Source organism: Lepidothrix coronata, unplaced genomic scaffold (genome assembly GCF_001604755.1).
Source record: "Lepidothrix coronata isolate B3197 unplaced genomic scaffold, Lepidothrix_coronata-1.0 Scaffold149, whole genome shotgun sequence".
NCBI lineage: Eukaryota > Metazoa > Chordata > Aves > Passeriformes > Pipridae > Lepidothrix > Lepidothrix coronata.
The window spans coordinates 452,547-471,780 of NW_016690329.1; the positions used below are offsets into that span (position 1 = coordinate 452,547).

The 19,234-nt window shown below is 44.6% G+C and overlaps 1 protein-coding gene across 1 annotated transcript in view; it reads right to left on the reverse strand.

The window, feature by feature from the left end:
• The window catches only part of BARD1 (BRCA1 associated RING domain 1), a 40,949-nt gene extending 25,365 nt beyond the window's left edge, over nt 1–15,584 (reverse strand). The window contains exons 1-4 of the mRNA XM_017828481.1: nt 15,430–15,584; nt 15,272–15,328; nt 11,541–11,686; nt 3,776–4,773 (exon numbers count right to left, since the gene is read on the reverse strand). Of these exons, the coding sequence (XP_017683970.1) occupies nt 3,776–4,773; nt 11,541–11,686; nt 15,272–15,328; nt 15,430–15,584 (1,356 nt within the window). The remainder of the gene's footprint in view (nt 1–3,775; nt 4,774–11,540; nt 11,687–15,271; nt 15,329–15,429) is intronic.
• Nucleotides 15,585–19,234: the final 3,650 nt, after the last annotated feature.

The window sequence follows — 19,234 nt, forward strand, 5'->3', positions numbered from 1 at the left end:
AGCAACAAAAAGGCAGAGCAGTCTCACAGGCTGGGAAGGGATTATCTCCTAGTTATTAATGTTAGGTGTAATGATGTAAAGACCACCAAGAGTCCAGAACAGCGGGTCAGCTACGGGTGAAGCCTTTCCGAAGGCCCTCCAGGTCAGCTGTCAGAACTAAAGGGCCCCTGGAACAGGAGGTAACCAAAACTGGTCCCAGTACACCACCTCTCTCTCGTCAAACTAAGCAGGTGCTCTGCACAGATGCAATTTCTTCTTTCCTCAGAGCAGGGACAACTCTCTGATTCCTTCTAACTTGAAGCACAACGAGCCTTCTCCCAGCTACTTCCCACCCTGGAAACTGTGCCTGTTGCTATTGGTCCTCAGCAACCCTCTTGCACTGTAGTTCACTATCCCTCTTCCCGGAACCCCCAGTGGCACAATTCCACTGGGGACTGACTGCCCCATCATCTCCCTTGGCAATGCAGCAGAAACAGGCACAGCCAAGAGCTGAAATGCTGTACCAAGAAACAGTGGGGTTTTTCTCTCCCCACACTAACTCAGCAAGCAGGGTCGTGCTGTGTTTTAACTGCCAGGTAAGAGCTGGGCCTGGGAAAATTTGTTATCCTACTGTAAAAAAACTCCCTTGTGGAAGGGCTTTTGATTGGGCAATTTCCCACTAGTTTAGAACATTCTGAGTTGAAAAGGTCACATTTTGTATTTTAACTAATTGGAATTTTTACCTTTAATGACCATGAAGATAAACATGACTGCTGTTTGCTGCAGGAAGAGTCACCTTTATTTTCATTTATTAGTTTAGCTCAGCACTAAGTTCAGCCACACCAGAACCTTTCTTGAGAAGCATTTTGATTTCAGTAAGGTAATAACTAGTAGAAGTAAATGGGGACAATCCCTCAGAATCACCTGAAACAGCACAACACTCACTTTTCATGCGTGATAATGTTGTTTATGATCTCTTTTAAATAAGAAAAAAAAGGGAGAATTCAATTAGCTTTAATTAAATTCTGGATATTAGACCCTAAGAGCTAATGAAAATAATACAGATTTATTTTTATAATTAATGAAGTCCCAGAGAATTAGACTTTATTTCACTTTGGGGGGGAGGGTGGCAGCTACATGTCTGTTGCCCATTATACACATGGAAAAACATTACTGCCTGTGGAAAGAACAAGGAAAAAACTGCCTATAAAACGAAACTGGAAGAGAAACACTCCTCCCAGAAACAGAAAAAAAATGACATTTTGGACAATGGAAATGGAAATGACATTCTATTTTGGAAAAGAAAAAAACCAACCAATCAACCAAAAAAACCCACAATCCCCAACCCCAAACTAAACTCCACAATGAGAATAAACATACAGTATAAGGCCTGGTGTTTTCAAGACCAATGTCTTTGAGGAAACACTTATCAGTTCCATAGCAGGGTTCTACAAGCTGGAAGAGTGATCTAGAAACATACAGGTTATAAAAGATACTTGCATGCAAAAAAACCATGTTTTCTTGCAGTGCCATTCACCCATGGCAATCAATCCCTGCTATTTTCTTGGTCCCTGCTTCACAAAGTAAGATGTTCCAAAACCCCATGGCCAATCCTTCTTTAGAAAGAGCAAGTCCCCCTATCACGTTGGCTCCAGGAACTTCCTCTACTCTGACAGGGACTAGCGACTGTGCCTACATTTCCTGGCTACCAGGGGATGCAGCAGCTTCTTCAGAATGCCACAATAATCCCCTGATTATTAAGCCACATAACAAGAACCAAGAACACCACAAAAGAAAGGAGGTCACCTGTATAACCTCCTTTACAGATGAGGAACTGAGACAGCAAAACATCTTTCTCAGAGTTGCCTTGGAAGTTTAGTAACTGGAAACAAAGATACGTGCAAGGAAACTGTGACCATAACCAAAAGATAACTTCCCTGGCCTTATTTTAGTTCCATTTAAAAGACAGCAGTAACTTTGGGATCACCCTGAAGCCCTACCTAGCTAAACAAGCCTTTGCTAATGAGCACCTCAATGAATATGGAACTGATGGATAAAAAACCACAGCAGAACTAATGAGGAACAGAAGGCACTTCCCATTTTAGCTCAATAATTATAAACATCAGAAGGCAACACTGAAAGGAATTCACACTGAGGACTGAGAGAAGCCCACCCCACTGCCCACAGTCCAGCTGGAGATGAGCTTTCCAGCCCCCTGGGGCAGCCCTGTCCTTTCTCAGAGGGCTGTGCCAATGCCAACAAGCAGTGCCAGCAACAACACTGAACCTGGATAATCAAAACATGCTTATCCTCTGTCTACAGCATGAACTGTTTCATTTCTACTCATTTATCTTCAAAATGCTTTGCAATGACAAAACACCTTACTGGAAACATCCCCAATATGTCAATACTCCAAGGATCACAATAAGCTGCAGAGGGGCTGTTTTCTTAGATGAAATACTCGTGTTCCAAAGAAGTGTCAGACACAGTGCTGGAAACCACACCTGTGTGAAAACTAGTCAAGGTACATCAATTTTTTTTAGAGCCAGCCAGTCATGACAGTATTCATTACAAATTCCCAGTAAATCATGCAAGGGTAATTTGTAAACAGTGTTTTAATAAAGAGGAATATACAGGACTTACGAGGAGAGGTAACAAGAGATCTATCCTTCGAAGCTCTTGAGTCCTGCGAGGACAATGTTTCATTTTCTCCTCCCTAACTCCATATTAATGGCATCAAGTACGAGGTTTGAACTCAAACTCAGCTGCCACTTCTGTTCAAAAAGGTCTCGTGCAGCAGGAGTGGCTTATTAGAATGCCTTTGAAAGAGGGCACAGTTATTGCTCAAGAACAGCCTGTCTCACCACACAGAAGTGCTGTATAAATGTCAGGATGCTTACAGAGGAATCAATTCTTCCAGCAGAGGCAGTTTATTAACCACACAGTATTTGTGTATTATGATTTAGCACAAAGTACATTTAAATTGCCAGACTACAAACTCCTTGAAACGACCTCTCCGAAGGGAGCTGCCACGAGCGCATCTGATGAGTTGGGACAAGTTTTACCCTCCCTGCAGTTCTACAAAGTAATGGGCAAGGACAGCCCTTGCAAAGAGCAAAGCCATGGAGTTCTACCACAGCAGGACCTGGCTAAGGTAATAACAGCACAATGAGTGACAGCTGTCATGCCAAGAATAACACTGATCCTACACAAAACTGAAGCCCACTGAGAACACCCCAACTCTGTCCCTTCCCTTCAGAGCACAGGGCTCAGCATGGGAATCACAGGGTGCAGCACCCCATTCCTCTTGAGCCAACACTTGCACCAGGTGGCAGACTTTAAAGATTATGGAATTGACCCCAATTAAGGTTTCATAGAGTTATCTTTATGCAGGTAATTCAGACCTCGTCCTGTTCAAGTTAAACTGATCAGGATCACTCACTGAGGTCTGAAAGACTTACTGAGCTCCTTATGACAAATCAGAGACAGCCTTCTGGCACACAAGGCCAAAACATCTAAATGCTTATCACTTCCTAGAACTCACGGGTATAACTGACTCTGTAAAGCACTGAGTTTCCAAGTACAACAATCTTTGATCATTCCAATAGTCATTTCTTTATAAATCAGAATCGGGTTGGAAACTTCCCAATAAACCTAGAAGATAAAGATCACAAAATGAGATTTCCCCCCCACTGACACAGGATGTTCTGAAGTAACTGATTTACAGAATACTTTTAAAACAACATTGTCTTTTTAAACCTCTGTTAAGAGTTAAACTAGAAGATGATGGTCCTACCTTGATGGAAGCAACGTGGAGCAAAGTCTCTCCTTTGTAATTTCTTCTGGAAATGGTGTTGCCACCAGGGGATTTCAACACAGAAGGACTGAATGGTATCGAAACTTGACTGCAAGTCTTAGGAGTAGATGGAGTGGAGGGAGACTTTGAAAGTGAAGGACTATCTGTTGCTTGAAGGACTGCAGAGCTTCTTGTCTTCCTTACGGTACCAGTGAGTTTTGACACAGAGGAACAAATCTGAACGGGTGTCTGGTGTTCAGTCGCTGGGGAGATGGGGGAGCCCTGAGGTAACTCCTCCAAGCAATCTGCCTGTCTGCCTGCCTTCCCAGCAATGCCCCTCTCAGATCTCCTCAGTCTTTTAGGATGAGGAGTGACCTGAAGCCCGGGTTGCTCCCTCCCACGTTTTAACAGCGTGGTTTCATTTTCTGTTGACAGCGACGTCTCTGGAGCACAATTGTTTTCTTTGCTCTCTTGTGCAGGGCACACAACCTCACTGTTATCGTTCTTCTCTGGGGATTCTACCTGTGGTGCCATTTCCACATTTCCTGTATTTTTGCTGGAGTCATCTTCCTTCACAGCCTCCTGCTGAGGTCTCTCTTCGGGGCTCTCCGGTTCCGGAGTGCACAGGATCACAGGCTGACTGCAGATGGTCACACACTTTTCCTTGGGAGTCTTCTCCTCAACTCCTTTCTGCCCAGGCTTCTCTAAGCTCCACACTTTGTTAATGTCTGCCAGATGTTTCTTCTTCATCTTCTTATTCTGCCTCTGGGTTGGTTTTTTTGTCAGCTCAGGGGGCTTTTCGTGAGGAGGGGAAGGAAAGAAATCATAAACTGAAGATGTGTCCTCACCAGGGTCACTTCTTTTAGTCTCAGGCTGACTCTTGTTCAGGACACATCGAATCTTCCTACTTCTTGGGCTGAACCACATTTTTATCTGTTCCTTCTTGTTGTTTTTGCCCAAGTCTGAGTCAGGTGGTGTGGATGCATCTTCTGCTGAATCTAAGTGCATCAGGGAAGAGGAGAAATAATTATAGAGTTACAGAGCTCTACAGAACATCATAGAGCAAACAAGGGTCATAAAAACAACTGCAATAACTGCTGAAGTGTTACTAAACACCATCTAAGAGTGCCTTCATTTCTTCTAAGAAGACACTGGTAATGCTTTAAAGCCCCTGGCAAGGTCACCTGCCGCTCTGGAGTTCAGGGATCCTAGTGCAGCTCAAGTGACCCACTGGGCAAGTGAGCATCCTGGTAGAGAAATTCCTTCAGCACGTGCACAGAGGATTTCTGATCATCTCAGAAAAGGACAGAAGTTGGTTCTCTCCCCGAGTTCTCCTTGGAAATAGGTTTAACGAAATAGCATGTGCATACACAAAAGAGCACAGAGGCAATTTTCTAAAAAGATAATACGGTTCATCTGAAGATGAAAAAGAAGAATAGCTCTAGGCAAGCAAAAATAATATCCTTAGAAGAGTGTTGAACATTCCTGAGAAATGTTGACTGATTCCACAGATACAGCAGATGAATCGGAGGAATACAAAGAAAATCTGTAAGTAATTGTGTCCTGTCATTTGATCCTTTACCCCTTGGTAGTAAGTAACTTCAAGGAAGCTAAACATTTTGATGACCTCAAACATTTCTCTAAAAATATGCAGTGGAGCAATTTTATAAATCACACTGTACAGCACATTACAAATCAATAACCAAGATGACAGAGGAATATCCTGTACTCCCAGCAAATAACAGTTGAGGACAAGGACTATAAATACTGTTCTCAATGGCTTAAGAATAAATTAAGGAGCACAAAGTGACCTCTAAGTTAGACACTAATTTAATTAGACAACTTTTTTTGGTGCAAAAAAACTAGAACATATTTTTTACCAATTTCTTCATGGAAACCCAAGTTATTTTAGGCTACTTGGACAAGTCCTTCAAAGTAAATGCACAAGGCATTCTTCCTGTTGCCTCAAACCTCAGGGACTATGATGCACAAAAGTTGTGGTGATTTACAGCAAATCAAACACAAAACCAACATGAACTTTGCCTAGTGAGGAAAGTTATTTCTATTTTTTTTTTTGAAACAGAACTAAGACCAAGATTATCGTGGGGGATTAAATGTTCTTGAAATAAACTATACAAAGCCTCAATTATTAAAAGTGACAGACACTCACTGCAACAATCTATCACTTTCACTTGGTGCATTAACTTTCAATGGGTAATTTATTTTCTCCACACCTTCTCTTATTTTTGGGGTTAGTAACTATAGCCCATTTTCCACAGTAAGCTGTGATAAACTCACAGACAGCAAACAAACTAGTCCCAATCCCTTAGCCCTGAAAATGTATGTTTGAAATTTCACTTAGAATTGCATTGCTAGTAATTGAACACTAAAACAGGCATTTGCAGTTTTCTTTTAAAGCAATATTTCAAAGTTAAATGTTTCCTCAGTCTTGATTTCAATTACCCTACTTACTCCTTGAATTAAAATATGTTACATATTAGATTTAGCCAGAGGAACATGTAAGCCATCAGACCAAAAGTCTTTAGGAATACAGCTGGAGGCTAGCTAATCAATCATTTAGGTATCTAAAGACAATCATCAAGTACAGAACTGCAGCTATTTGGTTTTCTGTAGGGGTTGGAGTTGGTGCAAACGGGAAGAAAGGGACTGAAATTGAGACTGAAATCTCAGAACTAGCTGTCTCTGAGATCGTATCCAATCTTGTTCTGACAATAACATCTAAAAAAAGGAAGAGCTTGATTGCAAACAGATGCAAAATATAAAACACGAGTAACTATTTACTTGTCGTGCCTTCACTGTTTACACAACTAGCAGATTTCCTTGTAAAATATTTACCTTGCTAGAACCATCAGTCTTCCCCAAGTAAAGAGACAGACTAAAATCAGCTTGCAGAAGTAATTTGTGCAACAATTTTGTGATGGCCAGAATTCTTTCTGATGTGTATAGCACAGCGAGGCTTTAAAGTCCAAGTGACAAATTCACTCAAAGGCACTGCCCTTCAGAAATAAGACCTAAAGCAGCGTAACATGGTGAAGAATTTACTCTGGAAGCTCTGGACATACCACTTCTGGCAGCAAGAAAGCCTGGGAACAATCCACCACGAGGGTTCCCAAACCAATCTGTTCACTACTGGCTGCTCAGCAGGGCCTTGTCAGTCAGGTTATTAAAAACCTGCTGAAAATATAACAATACACCAGATAGTTTCCCAGAATTATTTTTCCTCACACGCAACTACTTCAGGTGCAAAAGAGCACACTGCATGTTTTAGAGCAGGGGGGCACCTGAGAACACGATGAGATGACCACACCTGCTGTCAGAGAGATCCATCCCAGCACACCCAGGGCACCTCCACAGCCTGCTGGGGGAGAAGCTGCCCTTCTGCCAGGCTGTGTGGTACCTCCCAGCCATTCTTCCATCCCCTGGAATACTCTGTAGCTAACGCCAACTTTACCTGAACAGCAGCATCTGCAAAAAATGGTAATTCTTAGACTCTGCTACCCTTTCCTCCGTTTCCAAAGAGGACAACAGAGGGAGCAGAAGTAATTTGGTCAAATGACCAATCTATCCTCCCTGAAAATTGAATCTTTTGATGGACCCAGAGCTGTGAGAGGGAGACAGAGAGAAGAGGCACAGTGCTAAGATGATGAAAGGAAGTTCTTATGGTTTAATATGTAAATGTTAATTTATATTAAGAGGGCATTATCTAGCAGCTAAGTGCATTCAGTTAAACTACCTTCAGAGAAAATTGCTCACAGAAAAATCGATCCCAATGAATTCTTTGCTGTCTCCAAGCTGGAAGCCAGAGCTTGCATCTCAACAGGAATGAAAAAAAATTACTATATAAGATTTAGATTTAATTATCTTTTTAATACATAAGTGTCCTCCCAACATTTTTTAGAGATGCATTGAGACAAGGTAAATCAGTAGAGCATGCCTTACTAATCCCAGATTTTAAGCATCTGCAATACTGCAAAGAGCATGCACAATAACAGTATTAGAATCAGCCTTTAATAAATGCAGTAAATTTACTCTCCATTACCTATTAAATGTAACATTCATACACACAATACATTAACTGAATTCTTTCTAAATTAGACTTATTTGCACATAATAAGCACACGTTTCTTAATGCTGACATTTAATAGAGTTGAATTTCTTGAATGTTAAAAGAGTTGAGAGTAGAAAAAAATATGAGGAGATAGGCAGTGCCTTGCAACTAGAGCTCCATCTCCAAGTTCTGCTGCACTGCAATAACAGGCTAGAGCAGGGGAGAAAAAAGGAGCAATTAGAAAATGTGGTTTAGCTATCATTAATCTGCATCAAAGGAAAATAATGATGCACATTGTGTGCCTTTCAAATTATTCTCTATTACGGGTTTCAGAACAGAAGTTGAGAAATCTCTTTGACAAACTAGTCCCTTATTAAAAATCAAAGGGAAGAGCTTTGGTACCATCTGTGCAACATTAGTGCCTTCACTGAAGAATGATTATTTTGCAAGCTAAGTATTCAACACAGGGTGGGGAAAGGGAGAAATTCCAACTATTCAAAACCTCATCTTTAGCTATTATGAAAAATGTCACAGCACACATGAAATGCAATGTAATCTGTTACAACAGAAGTTCGACATCTTTCCCTCCACATCAGCAAACGTGAAACTAAGTCATGATACTATAAAGGCTGATAAAAAGTTGATCTCTCCCACTGTCCACCATCATCAGCATGAGCTTAGGAAGCTTTGACCAGCACCTGCAAGGTCCAGCTCTGTCTGAGAAGAGGGGAGGAAGGCTTAGTTTGACTGTGTTAGAGTGAAGCACATTATGTTACACAGAATAAAGCATAATCATCTATAAGCGATTCTTCTGAAAATCAACAACAATCTCCTCATTTTACAGAGCATCACACAAAAAAATCTGCTGAAGTATTTAGGAATTCACTTTCAAAACCATCACTGTAAATCAGCTTCCTTCCTCTCTACTGTATTATATACACTATGCCCATGATTCAACAAGTCCCTGTTAATTCCCCCCCACGAAGCCCATCATCCCCCCCCCGAGCCAGTTCTCACAACGCCCTGGGTGCTGCAGGATCAGAGCCGAAGATTCTGAGGTGCAGACACCCACCTGTGAATCCTGCCAGCCACCCAGCTCCCCACTGCCCTTGTAAAGGTACAACACAGGGCAGTGAGAAGGTCAGACAGCTCTCCTCACCTCGCCATAGACTAAGAATATAACATCTCTAACAAGTGAATTATTTTTGAGACCAGCATTTGCTACCTGTAGTTTGAATTTTCTACCCCTAATTTGCATTTTCTATCCAGTTTCAGGTTTGTCATTTGTCAATCTTCCTTCAGTTGTCCCAGCAGTGTCATTTGTTGTGTTTCCCTTTAATTTAGAAGGGAAATATTAGCTGTTTTGTGCAGCCTTCCCTGAATTACTTGCTGCTGCTTCTTACAATGCACATGCTGCTTGGCAAAAGCTATTCTTATCCCAACGGAATACAAAGTGAGATCCCTCTCATATCTACTGTGGAACCTCAGGGTACAGGGATTTTTGTACTTGAAACATTCAATATGTGAGCTTAACCCTATCCTTTTCAGTCACAGCAGTTCTGGGGCTTTTTAAAGAAAAGCACACAACTTGCTGCATTCACTAGCTCTGTCACAGACTAAAAAAAGGGCAGCAGGATGCACTTGCATTAGAAATTTCAGTGTCAACAAGGTTCTCAAAGAGAAGCCTTGATATGAGCCACAACAACAAAACAAGGCATATAAAGCAAATACGCAAAAGAGACATAAAACAAATATATGGAAATATTCTTTGTTTCGACTGCTCCTCTTCCTTTCCTCCACTGAAAGATTGATTTTTCGGTCTATTTCCTTTACTGGAACATAAAAGTACAATTTCTGACCTTCTCACAAAAAAAAAGAGAAGAAAATACTGTTGACAGAAGTACAGTGCTGTAAGAGCATGAAAGCAAGTCCCCAACAGGAGGGGCCCTGATTCTCCAAACTCAAACACATTTCACTTTGGATACATTAAGTTCAAGGCATAGATATCTATGGGAGGTGACGGATCTGCCCAAGACGAGGGACAACACATCCCAAAGGATTTGCTCTCAAAATCTCTGAAGCTACAACATCCTGTGATTTTCAACAATATGGGGTGTTTTTTACAGCACAGAATTGGTTGTTCTCAGAGGTGTGCTCATTTACTGATGCATCCAAGCCATTCCTGACAGTGAACTACCACCAACTCCAGAGGTTTTTCTCTTAACCTTGGTATGAAACATCCAAAGGGCCACTGTACTAATCCTTAGCACACTGCAAAGATTACAAGTGGTAGAAAGTCCTCTCCCACACCAGTTCCTAACTTTAGCTCCAAATATAACGCTCTCATAAACTTCAATTTCATGTCTGAAGTCAGAACAAGGGATGATAAAAAGAACCTCATTTCGTTCTGCTGTTTAGCCACACCATGCAGACTTTATTTTTTAAGAACTATGGGACTAAATGTATTGCTCAATTCCTAGTACAGTTAAACATCATACCACTTCTAAGAGTGAATCCATCTGTAAGAGTCCTCCAAAGCATCTAAACAGTATCAATACTACCAATAATAATACCATGTTGCATTTTAAATGCTTTATTTACAGCATCACAAATAGCTCCTCTCAGAGATTCTCTTCCAAGTGTGTTTTTCAAAGCCTTCATCACTTAAAATATTTCCCTGAAATCCTGTTTAAGCCATCATCTATGTTTTCTGTGCTCCAGAATATTTAATCACCATAGGATTTTATATTTATACAAAATGTATTCCTTTATAGTTGGACACAGGCTTCCAGCCTCCTCACTTAAATGCATTCTGATGGCAATAAAGAGCTACTCCATAAATGAATCAAGGTGCTGATGGGATTAGACATAAAAAAAGAATCTTTAATTTAGACAAACATATTAGGAAGCAACAATGAAGGAAGAAATACCTTTTCTATATCTGACAGCTAAATAAATGTTTTCTAAAACTTGATGTTACATAAATGCTCCTCTCTGAGCTTGCAAAAGAGACATACATTCACCATTCACCTACGCTTGTTTCACTTCATTTTTAACTCCTTTCACAAACAGCCTAAAATTTGATAAAGATGAATTCCCAGAGTACATTCCCTGCAATCTTCCAGCACAGTCAGCAGTGACAAAACTCCACTGCAGCAGATTGTTAGGGACCAGAAAATAAATGAGTTAAGACTTGCTTCCTTCCCCTTTTAGGCAAGGAACGTGCATAATTTTTGCCATGTGCAGAAACCCTAAACTGAAGATTCCCGGGACAGCACACACGCCTCAGTGCACAGAAACACGAGGGGCCAGAGAATATATGCATTGATTCTTTTAACAGGGTCCCCTCATACAGTGCAGAACATTACACACTGGGGCTCACCTAAGAGCACAGGATATGACAACTGGGGCCCCTGGTTTGTGCCACGTGACTTGGCAATCTCTCCCACTTCCATCTAATTTTGGAAGACAGGTTCTAATGAATTATGGACTAACCCGCTCATGCGGATTTCTTCGTAAAACAGATTCAAAGAACGAGCAATCCATACAGACAGTTCTCTTCAAATCAAATTTCCCAAACATGATTTGGAAGAGCCCTTCGGAATGTTAAGCAGGGCCGCACTGCTCGTTCCCCACACAGCCTGGGAGATGAGAGGGAGCGGCCGGGACCCTGCGGCCGTGCCGGGTGACCCTTACCGGGGGTGTCCGTGCCCAGCAGCTCCCGCAGTTTGCTGCACAGCTGGATCATGGAGTCCAGCTGCCGGTTGATCTGGGCATCCTGCAGCCAGGCTGGCACGTGGCACACGGGGCACTCCGTGCCGACGCAGTCGCCCACGCAGGATCTGAAAGGCAAATGAAAAGTCCATTTTCCAGCACAAGTTATGAACTGTACTCGCTATCAACCGCCCCACAGCCAAGCACTCAGCGAGCAGCTCTTATTTTAGCCCTGACAGACCACTGTTGTAAACCCCACCAGGGAGTCACAAATGCAGGACAGCACATATTTATCTTGGCAAGTGACAAGCCGAACATAATTAAGCAAGCCAAGTCCAGAGCCTTGTCAGGACACTGTCATGAAAAATGTGGTGTCTTGTGACTTCCCCAATCAGAAGCTGACCCAAATTTTCAAGAAATGCTAAATCTCCACTGCTGTCTGCCTCCAGGTAACAATTAGGCTTGAACAGTTAAAACCACACGTCCTTTCACACCTGCTATTCTGCAGTCTTCCATTTTTAAACAAGTGCCAGAAAGCCAACCCACAGTAAACTATAATTTCTGCTTTTTTCCCCACTTAAAATTTTCTTGATATTGTGAAGATTCACCTGTCTGAACACTTTTCTATATGAAGTCCCACAAGGATCTGCAGGTGTTCAGAGTATTCTATCACTGCTCTCGCTTTCAGAACACTTATGTCAGATGATCAAGGTGGGGTGGGTGGGGAAACATTTACTTGGTAATGGTCATTTAACACCTGTACCTCCTCAGCAGTACTACTCTCCCCATAGCAGCCTAAAATAATCTATTCTTTTGATTGGGCCAGTGAGAAGCCCTTATGCTTTCCCATCTGAACTGCAACATTCAAGGGCCATTGTTACTTCTCATCTACAATCTATCCTGTTAAATACAGCTCATGGTTTCAAATACCCAAGACTGAATTAATTTTCAAAGTCTCCCTTACTCACCCTTACGTAGCACACACAACTCTAGCCAAAGGCATACAAGTAAATGTGAGCAGATCATGTTAAACACTCAGAGGAACAGATAGCAAGCAATATTAAGGCAGTAATATTAAGAAAAAGAAGATCAGAACCTATACATCTTGACTCTAAACATTCATACACCCCAAAGCTAGTAGCATATCAGTCAACCAAAACATACCAAAATTATAGCTACTGCCACTTCCTTTAAGGAGAAAGGTATTTTCAGATCTGTTCTCTGCACCAGCATCTCTCCCTCAAACACCACACGTGAATCATGCGTTCAGCTAATCCCAAGGGAGGAAATTTGGTATGCAAAAATTGCTGCCAGGTGTGTTTTGTGCTCTGAGTAGGAAAAGGACCTCGTGGCTGAGACACTGCTGTGATTGGGAGACTGAAATACAGTTCCTGGCTCTGACATATTCCAGATGACACTGACAAACCACTTGGAGCAAAGGGAAGGACCAACCATGTCTCATTCTCTGGGGAAGTCAGCCTCAGGTTTCCCATGCCTGTAAAAGGCACAGCAAAGGAAATGCAGAATGACTTTATACTACAACATTGCTTAAGTAATTCTAGCTGTTGGGGCTTTATAGTTAGTGGATAATGACTGAAGCTAACCTGGTAGAGCTACGCAGACAAAACTGCAGAAACTGATCTTAATAAATATCCCCATACATAATAAAACCATGCTGAGGGAGAACCAGTTCTATTATGTGTGACCTGATTACTGCAGTTCATTAGTTTCACATATTTCACCTCATCTATCAGCAGCCAGCTCTGGCCATCCACCCCGCTCCTTCCCAGGTGTATTAATAAACGTTTGTCTTGGGCAGTGGATCAGAGTCACTTCATGTCAGAATACTGCAGAGTGGACCCGTGCCCTACATAATTTGCTTCTAAACAAATTAATCTAAATTTCCTTAGGTTTATTTAAAAAAATAGCAGCTATCCAAGACTCGGTCATCAAAGGACACATCAAATTGCTGCTAAAAGGTCAGGCATACAAAAGAGAAAAGATTAGGTATAACAATAACTCAGATAACAGCAAATGGACTCCTTCATCTGGAGCAAGAAATAGCTGCTAATGAGTGCTTAAGGCTCCTCTTAGCTATTCTTTCCAGCCTCACCAATACAAACTGCATTGTCTTCTGATCTTCCAAAATGAAACCACAAGGCCTTAGACAACCAACAACTAAACAATTACATTTATTAAGCCACACAATCATGTTTATAAGTAACCTGTACAAGCTTCTGGGGGTTATTTTACCAAGTAATCTGTAGGCAGGTCATATAAAGGAAACAAATAAGAAAAAAATTCCTCCAGACAGCAGAATCACAGAATGGCTTGGGTTGGAAGGGACCTTAAAGACCAGCTGGTTCCACACCCTTGCCATGGCCTTGAACACTTCCAGGGGTGGGGCAGCCACAGGTCCTCTGGGCAACCTGTGTCTGGACCTCACCACCATCACAGGGAAGAATTTCTTCCTAATATCTACTTTTTGCCAATTTGAAGCCATTGCCCCTTCTCCTGTCACTACACACCCTTGTAAAAAGTCCCTCTTCAAGAATCTTCTACAATTAATAGCCACAGCTGGGAAAGAGCACACATGTCTGGAGAGAAATAAATCATTGTGCATCTTTTAATACATCCATACTGGGGGAGGAGACACTGAGGGCATCTGTCCTATAATCAGTTATTCCTTAAAAAGCAAGAAAATATTTTACTTGCACTTCACCCTTCAGGCCTTCAGCACTGTAAGCTCCAATGAGAAAGGTGCAGCTGAATACAGGGAGTGGATACACATCCATCAGGGAGGAAGGGTTTTCCTCTGCTTTTACTGACATAGTGATTAGTGTCAAGAGGCAAAGCTGAATATCTAGACTGGCTTACAAGCAAAGGTTAGAAGGTATTTATCCTCTCCACTGTAACAAACATATTTTATCAGGCTTCTCACACCTCTGCTGTGCAGAGAAACTGTTCAAGATATACCATTGACCTTTTAACTCCCCATGTCTGCATTTGCATGCTGTGAAGAGCAGTGACATACAGGGCAACCAAAAGGTTCCACCACCAAATGAGATTCTGGGGCACAAACATTTCAGACTCTGCCTGTACTGACGATGCAGTGAGTTGACCTAAAACAGGCCAAGTGACCACCACCTCCTCAGAAGTGCTTTGTACCAGAACGTTTCCAACATAACTCCGTTTTTTTTTTAAGCACTCGGATTATTTAACAAACTGTAAGCAGAGGTAATCCTGCTATCCTAACGTGTTTGGACGGGCAGGAATACAGGAGGAGCTACAGCGGAGATCTGAAGGGGCGATGCCACAGCACAGCAGGAGGCCAGGGCAAGGACAAGCAGCACTCACTCCCCTCCGGCAGAGCAAAACCCCCTTGGAAACAGGGAACATCTTTCCAGGCTGCTCCTTTTTTGTTTGTTATGAGGAGAGGAAGAGGAAGAAGTTAAAAGATTATGAGAACTGGAAGTTGTTTTGCAGTTCTAATCCCGCTACAGGTGGACAACCCCCTCCATCAGACTGAGGGCTCCCTTCACACCAGGCCAGCATCCTGAAGCCTAAACCAACACTCTGGCAGGGGACCCACAGGGGGACGGCAGCTCCCGCCTTCCTCTCCCCCTCAGCCCCCCGAAAGGGCCAGGAAGCCCCGCCGGTGCCACCTCCCCGCCCCGTGCCCACAGCACGGCGGGGCGGGCCCCGCTACTTACAGGCAGAAGACGTGCTCGCACTGCCCCAGGGACACGGGCTGCTGCAGGACGCCGGCGCTGTGGGCACAGGAGGGAGAAACACGGCACTTTTAACACGCGCGGCCTCACGGCAAGAACCGCGGGGGAAGGAGGAGAAGGGAAAGGGGGTCGCCCATTACCAGCGGGAGCAGCTCAGCGCCCTCTCCAGCCGCCCCAGCGCGGCGCGGGTGAGGGACCAGGGCTGCCCGGGCGACGCCATGGGGGGGTCGACAGTGCGGAGGTGGCCGTCCGGGGCCGGCTGGTTGCCCGAGCGGCCGCGCAGCGCCTCCCTCATCGCTCTCCTGCTCCCAGCCCTTCCCTTCCCACCGCGCTTCCCGCCGCCGCTCTAAATTCCCCGCCCGCCGCCACCGCGCAGGCGCGGGAGCCACGCGCGCGCTCACCGCCCCCGGCGCTTCCCGCGCTCCGCGAGCGGGGCGGGGCCGCCCTGAGGGGAGGGAAAGGGCGGGGTGGGGGAAACCCGGGATGCGGTCAGGGAGTGACGGTCGGTTAGCTTGGAAAAGACCTCTGAGATCATATGAGTCCAACCTGTGACCCGACACCACCATGGCAACTAGACCGTGGCACTGAGTGCCACATCCGGCATTTCCTTAAATACCTCCAGGGATGGTGAGTCCACCACTTGCCTGGGCAGCCCATTCCAATGTCTAATCTTTTCTGTGGAGAAATGCTTCCTGATGTCCAGGCTGAACCTCCGCGGCCTGAACAGCTCCAGTCCATTTCCCCTCTGTCCCTTGTTCCCTGGGAGCAGAGCCCGAACTCCCCCCGGCTCCCCCCTCCTGTCAGGGAGATGCAGAGAGCGAGAAGGTCCCCCCTGAGCCTCCTTTTCTCCAGGCTGAGCCCCCCCAGCTCCCTCAGCTGCTCTTCACAGGACATGTGCTCCAGACCCTTCCCCAGCTCCATTGCCCTTCTCTGGACACGCTCCAGCCCCTCTATGTCCTTCCTGAACGGAGGGGCTCAGAACTGAACACAGCACTCGAGGTGTGGCCTCGGCAGTGCCCAGCACAGGGGGACAGTCACTGCCCTGGTCCTGCTGGCCACGCTACAAGCCAGATGCCATTGGCTTTCTTGACCACCTGGGCATACACTGGCTTATATTTGGCTGCTGTTGACCAGCACCCCCAGATCCTTTGCCTTTGGGCTGCTTTCCAGCCCCCCTTCCCCCAGCTGTAGCACTGCAGGGGGTTGTTGTGGCCAAACTATTGGACTTGGCATTGAATCCTGTTGAACCTCATGCCGTTGGTCTTGGCCCATCTAGATACCACAATAGCACCCAAATCAATCAAATACCATATGTCTTTCCAGTGTTCGTGTATCTATAACACATCTAACACACTATAAATATCCCCTACCCAAAGGAGGCCTTAGACAGGTGGGTGGGCACAGCATACTGGGGCTGAGGGCATCCACCCCTCATGCCTGGCACCCAGACCAGGCAGGGCGCCTTCCCCTGTGCCGACACCTTTCCGCCTTGAATTTAAAAAATTCATTTTCTTCCCTCTCTTCTGCCCATTCCCCTGCTTCAGTCTAACAGAAATAACTCACCAGTCACTGTTGCTTCGGGTTGCCGGAGTGGTTTTTCCCTCAGCCTGTGTTTCCTGCAGCACCTCAGGGTTCAGCCCAATCTCCCACTTTTTACAGGTTTCTGTTTTTTAGGCGGTACCTCCACACACGCAGCCCCTGCCATCCCTCTACAGCGTAATTACTGGAGCACATAAAGCAGTTATAGCAGGAATTTATCACTTTCAGGTAGGAATACTCCTGGCCAAGTAAAAGATAGAGCAGGAATGCCAGGAGCGATTTATAACGGGCTTAGTGACATTTCACGTGGAGAAGCTCCGTCAGTGAATAAGCATCAAGCTATAAATCTCAGAGAAAACATGATTAAAGCGAGCAAGTTATTCTTTGAGGGAACTTCATCATAAAAGGATGTGGTGGTGTGGAGCCACAAAATTTGGTTGGTGACAGTTGTAGAAAACAACCGTCAGAGCAGCGTCCCAGATTTACCTTATCTAGAGAGAAGGACTTCTACTTAAATGAGTGTTAAATCAGGGCTGAAAGTATTTCTTAATAAACTATTAATGTCTTCCAAGAAGGAGGTTCTCCAGTTTTCGGGTGTCACACTCCTCTGCTTTGGTAGTTTGTTCCCTCTGTGGCTCCTGAACACTGGGAATGGTTTGAATTGGGATTTTTATTAATTTTTTTGCTTTATTTAGAGAAGGGTAAATCTTTGTTACTAATATTAGCCAGAGGTGCAAGGAGATGAGCACTACGCAGGATGCAGAATTGTGAAATCTCTCAGCTCCATTGATCTGAGAACATTTGTCATCTGGGGCAAGCTGACACTTGACAGGGTGAAGCATCGTCACGCTGATTTGAATGATGGCACGTTCAGCCTTTATTATCAGTGTCATCGTGTCTCCTAACCTGCTTGACCCCAGAAAACACTGTCTCGGCTTTCTCTGCATCCGTGATAACTCCCAGTCCTTATCCATGAGAAGGGAAACCGTGGAGAATCCTAAACAACGACCTGTCCCTTGCAGTGATACTGTCCTTGCAGAATCCGAGCCGGAGAGGGATGGATGCAGGCATCCCCATCCTCACAAGTCTCGTTTCCCTGGCACGCAGAGGAGGGCTGTTTGTTGTCGTCGACAGCACGGGAGCTGCATCAGTGCGCTTGGATCCAGCTGTGAAAAGTGTGGCTGTGTCTCTGTAATAGCCTGTTGTTTTCTGGTGCTCAGGGACCCCCCCGCTGCGTTAATAGCACGGCGCAGTGTCCCCCTTGCTAACGGCCCGTCATCCCCGGCCGTGCGGACCGGCGGGATCTCTGCCGCCGAGGGAAGCGGCTCTGTGGAAAGGAACAACAGCCGCCGAGGCGAGCGTGGAAGTACAACAAAACCAAAGGAAAATCACACCTTGTGAGAGACACTTGTAGCTGCCAGATGCTCCCAGATCTGTTTCTGGCAGGATCTGACTGCAGTGAGCTGCTACAGAGCACAGCACCATCCTTGACTCTCCTGGAGGAGGGAAAGGGGCAGGCAGACATGCCCTGGGCCTGCTCTGCCCAAAGGGGAGCTTGTCCCCAAGCCCTGCAAGGTGGGGGAGTGGCCCTCTTCCCACCCTATGTGCATGCACCAAAACACCGGGATGCAGGAGAGGGATGACAGCAAGGGGCACAGCTGGACAGGGCACCCTCACTCCTTTCCTTGGGCTGCAGGGATGAAACTGGGACAGGAACCTGCTCCCTCATATTGACAAAACCAGGATAAACTCACAAAATAAGCTAAATGAGTAATTTTTCCCTTAAAAATAAAGTTACCAGATGCAACCTTTACATCCTACTACTCCCTCTTACTTGGCTGTTGTGTGCTCATCCTGTGCTCCAAAATCCCAGCTCCCAGCATCTCCTAGGGCACTGGGGATACTGAGAGATGGCAAAAGGCCTCGCTGCAGAGATGAAACTTTAATGCAATTTGAAGCATTCAGAGCAGGTTACAAACAACACTTGATCCACAGATCTCTTGAGTCAACCTGGCATTTATGTTCACAAAATATGAGATGCCAATATATACTGTATAGGACAGTAAACCAGATAAGTGCCTCATCTTCCTTCCCTCCAGCTGAAATATGTTTAGTGTCTCTCCCAATAAATCCACGTGTGCACGCACAGTCTCCATTGTGCTGAGACATTATGTGGGAATTTACAAACATTTACAACTAAGTTAAACTGAGCCAAAGCACTGCCCTGGGCAGCCTGAAGCTAACAAATACTTGTGTTCGAGAAAGATGTAAAAGTCACGAGTGATTCATTCTCCTTAATTTCATAAAGGTTAAGGAGTTGGCGCTCTCGGAAATCTAAGAAACGTCTTCCTCTGCAGTGAATTACTGCTACCAATTGGACAGTCAGGAGCGAAAAAAATGATGCAG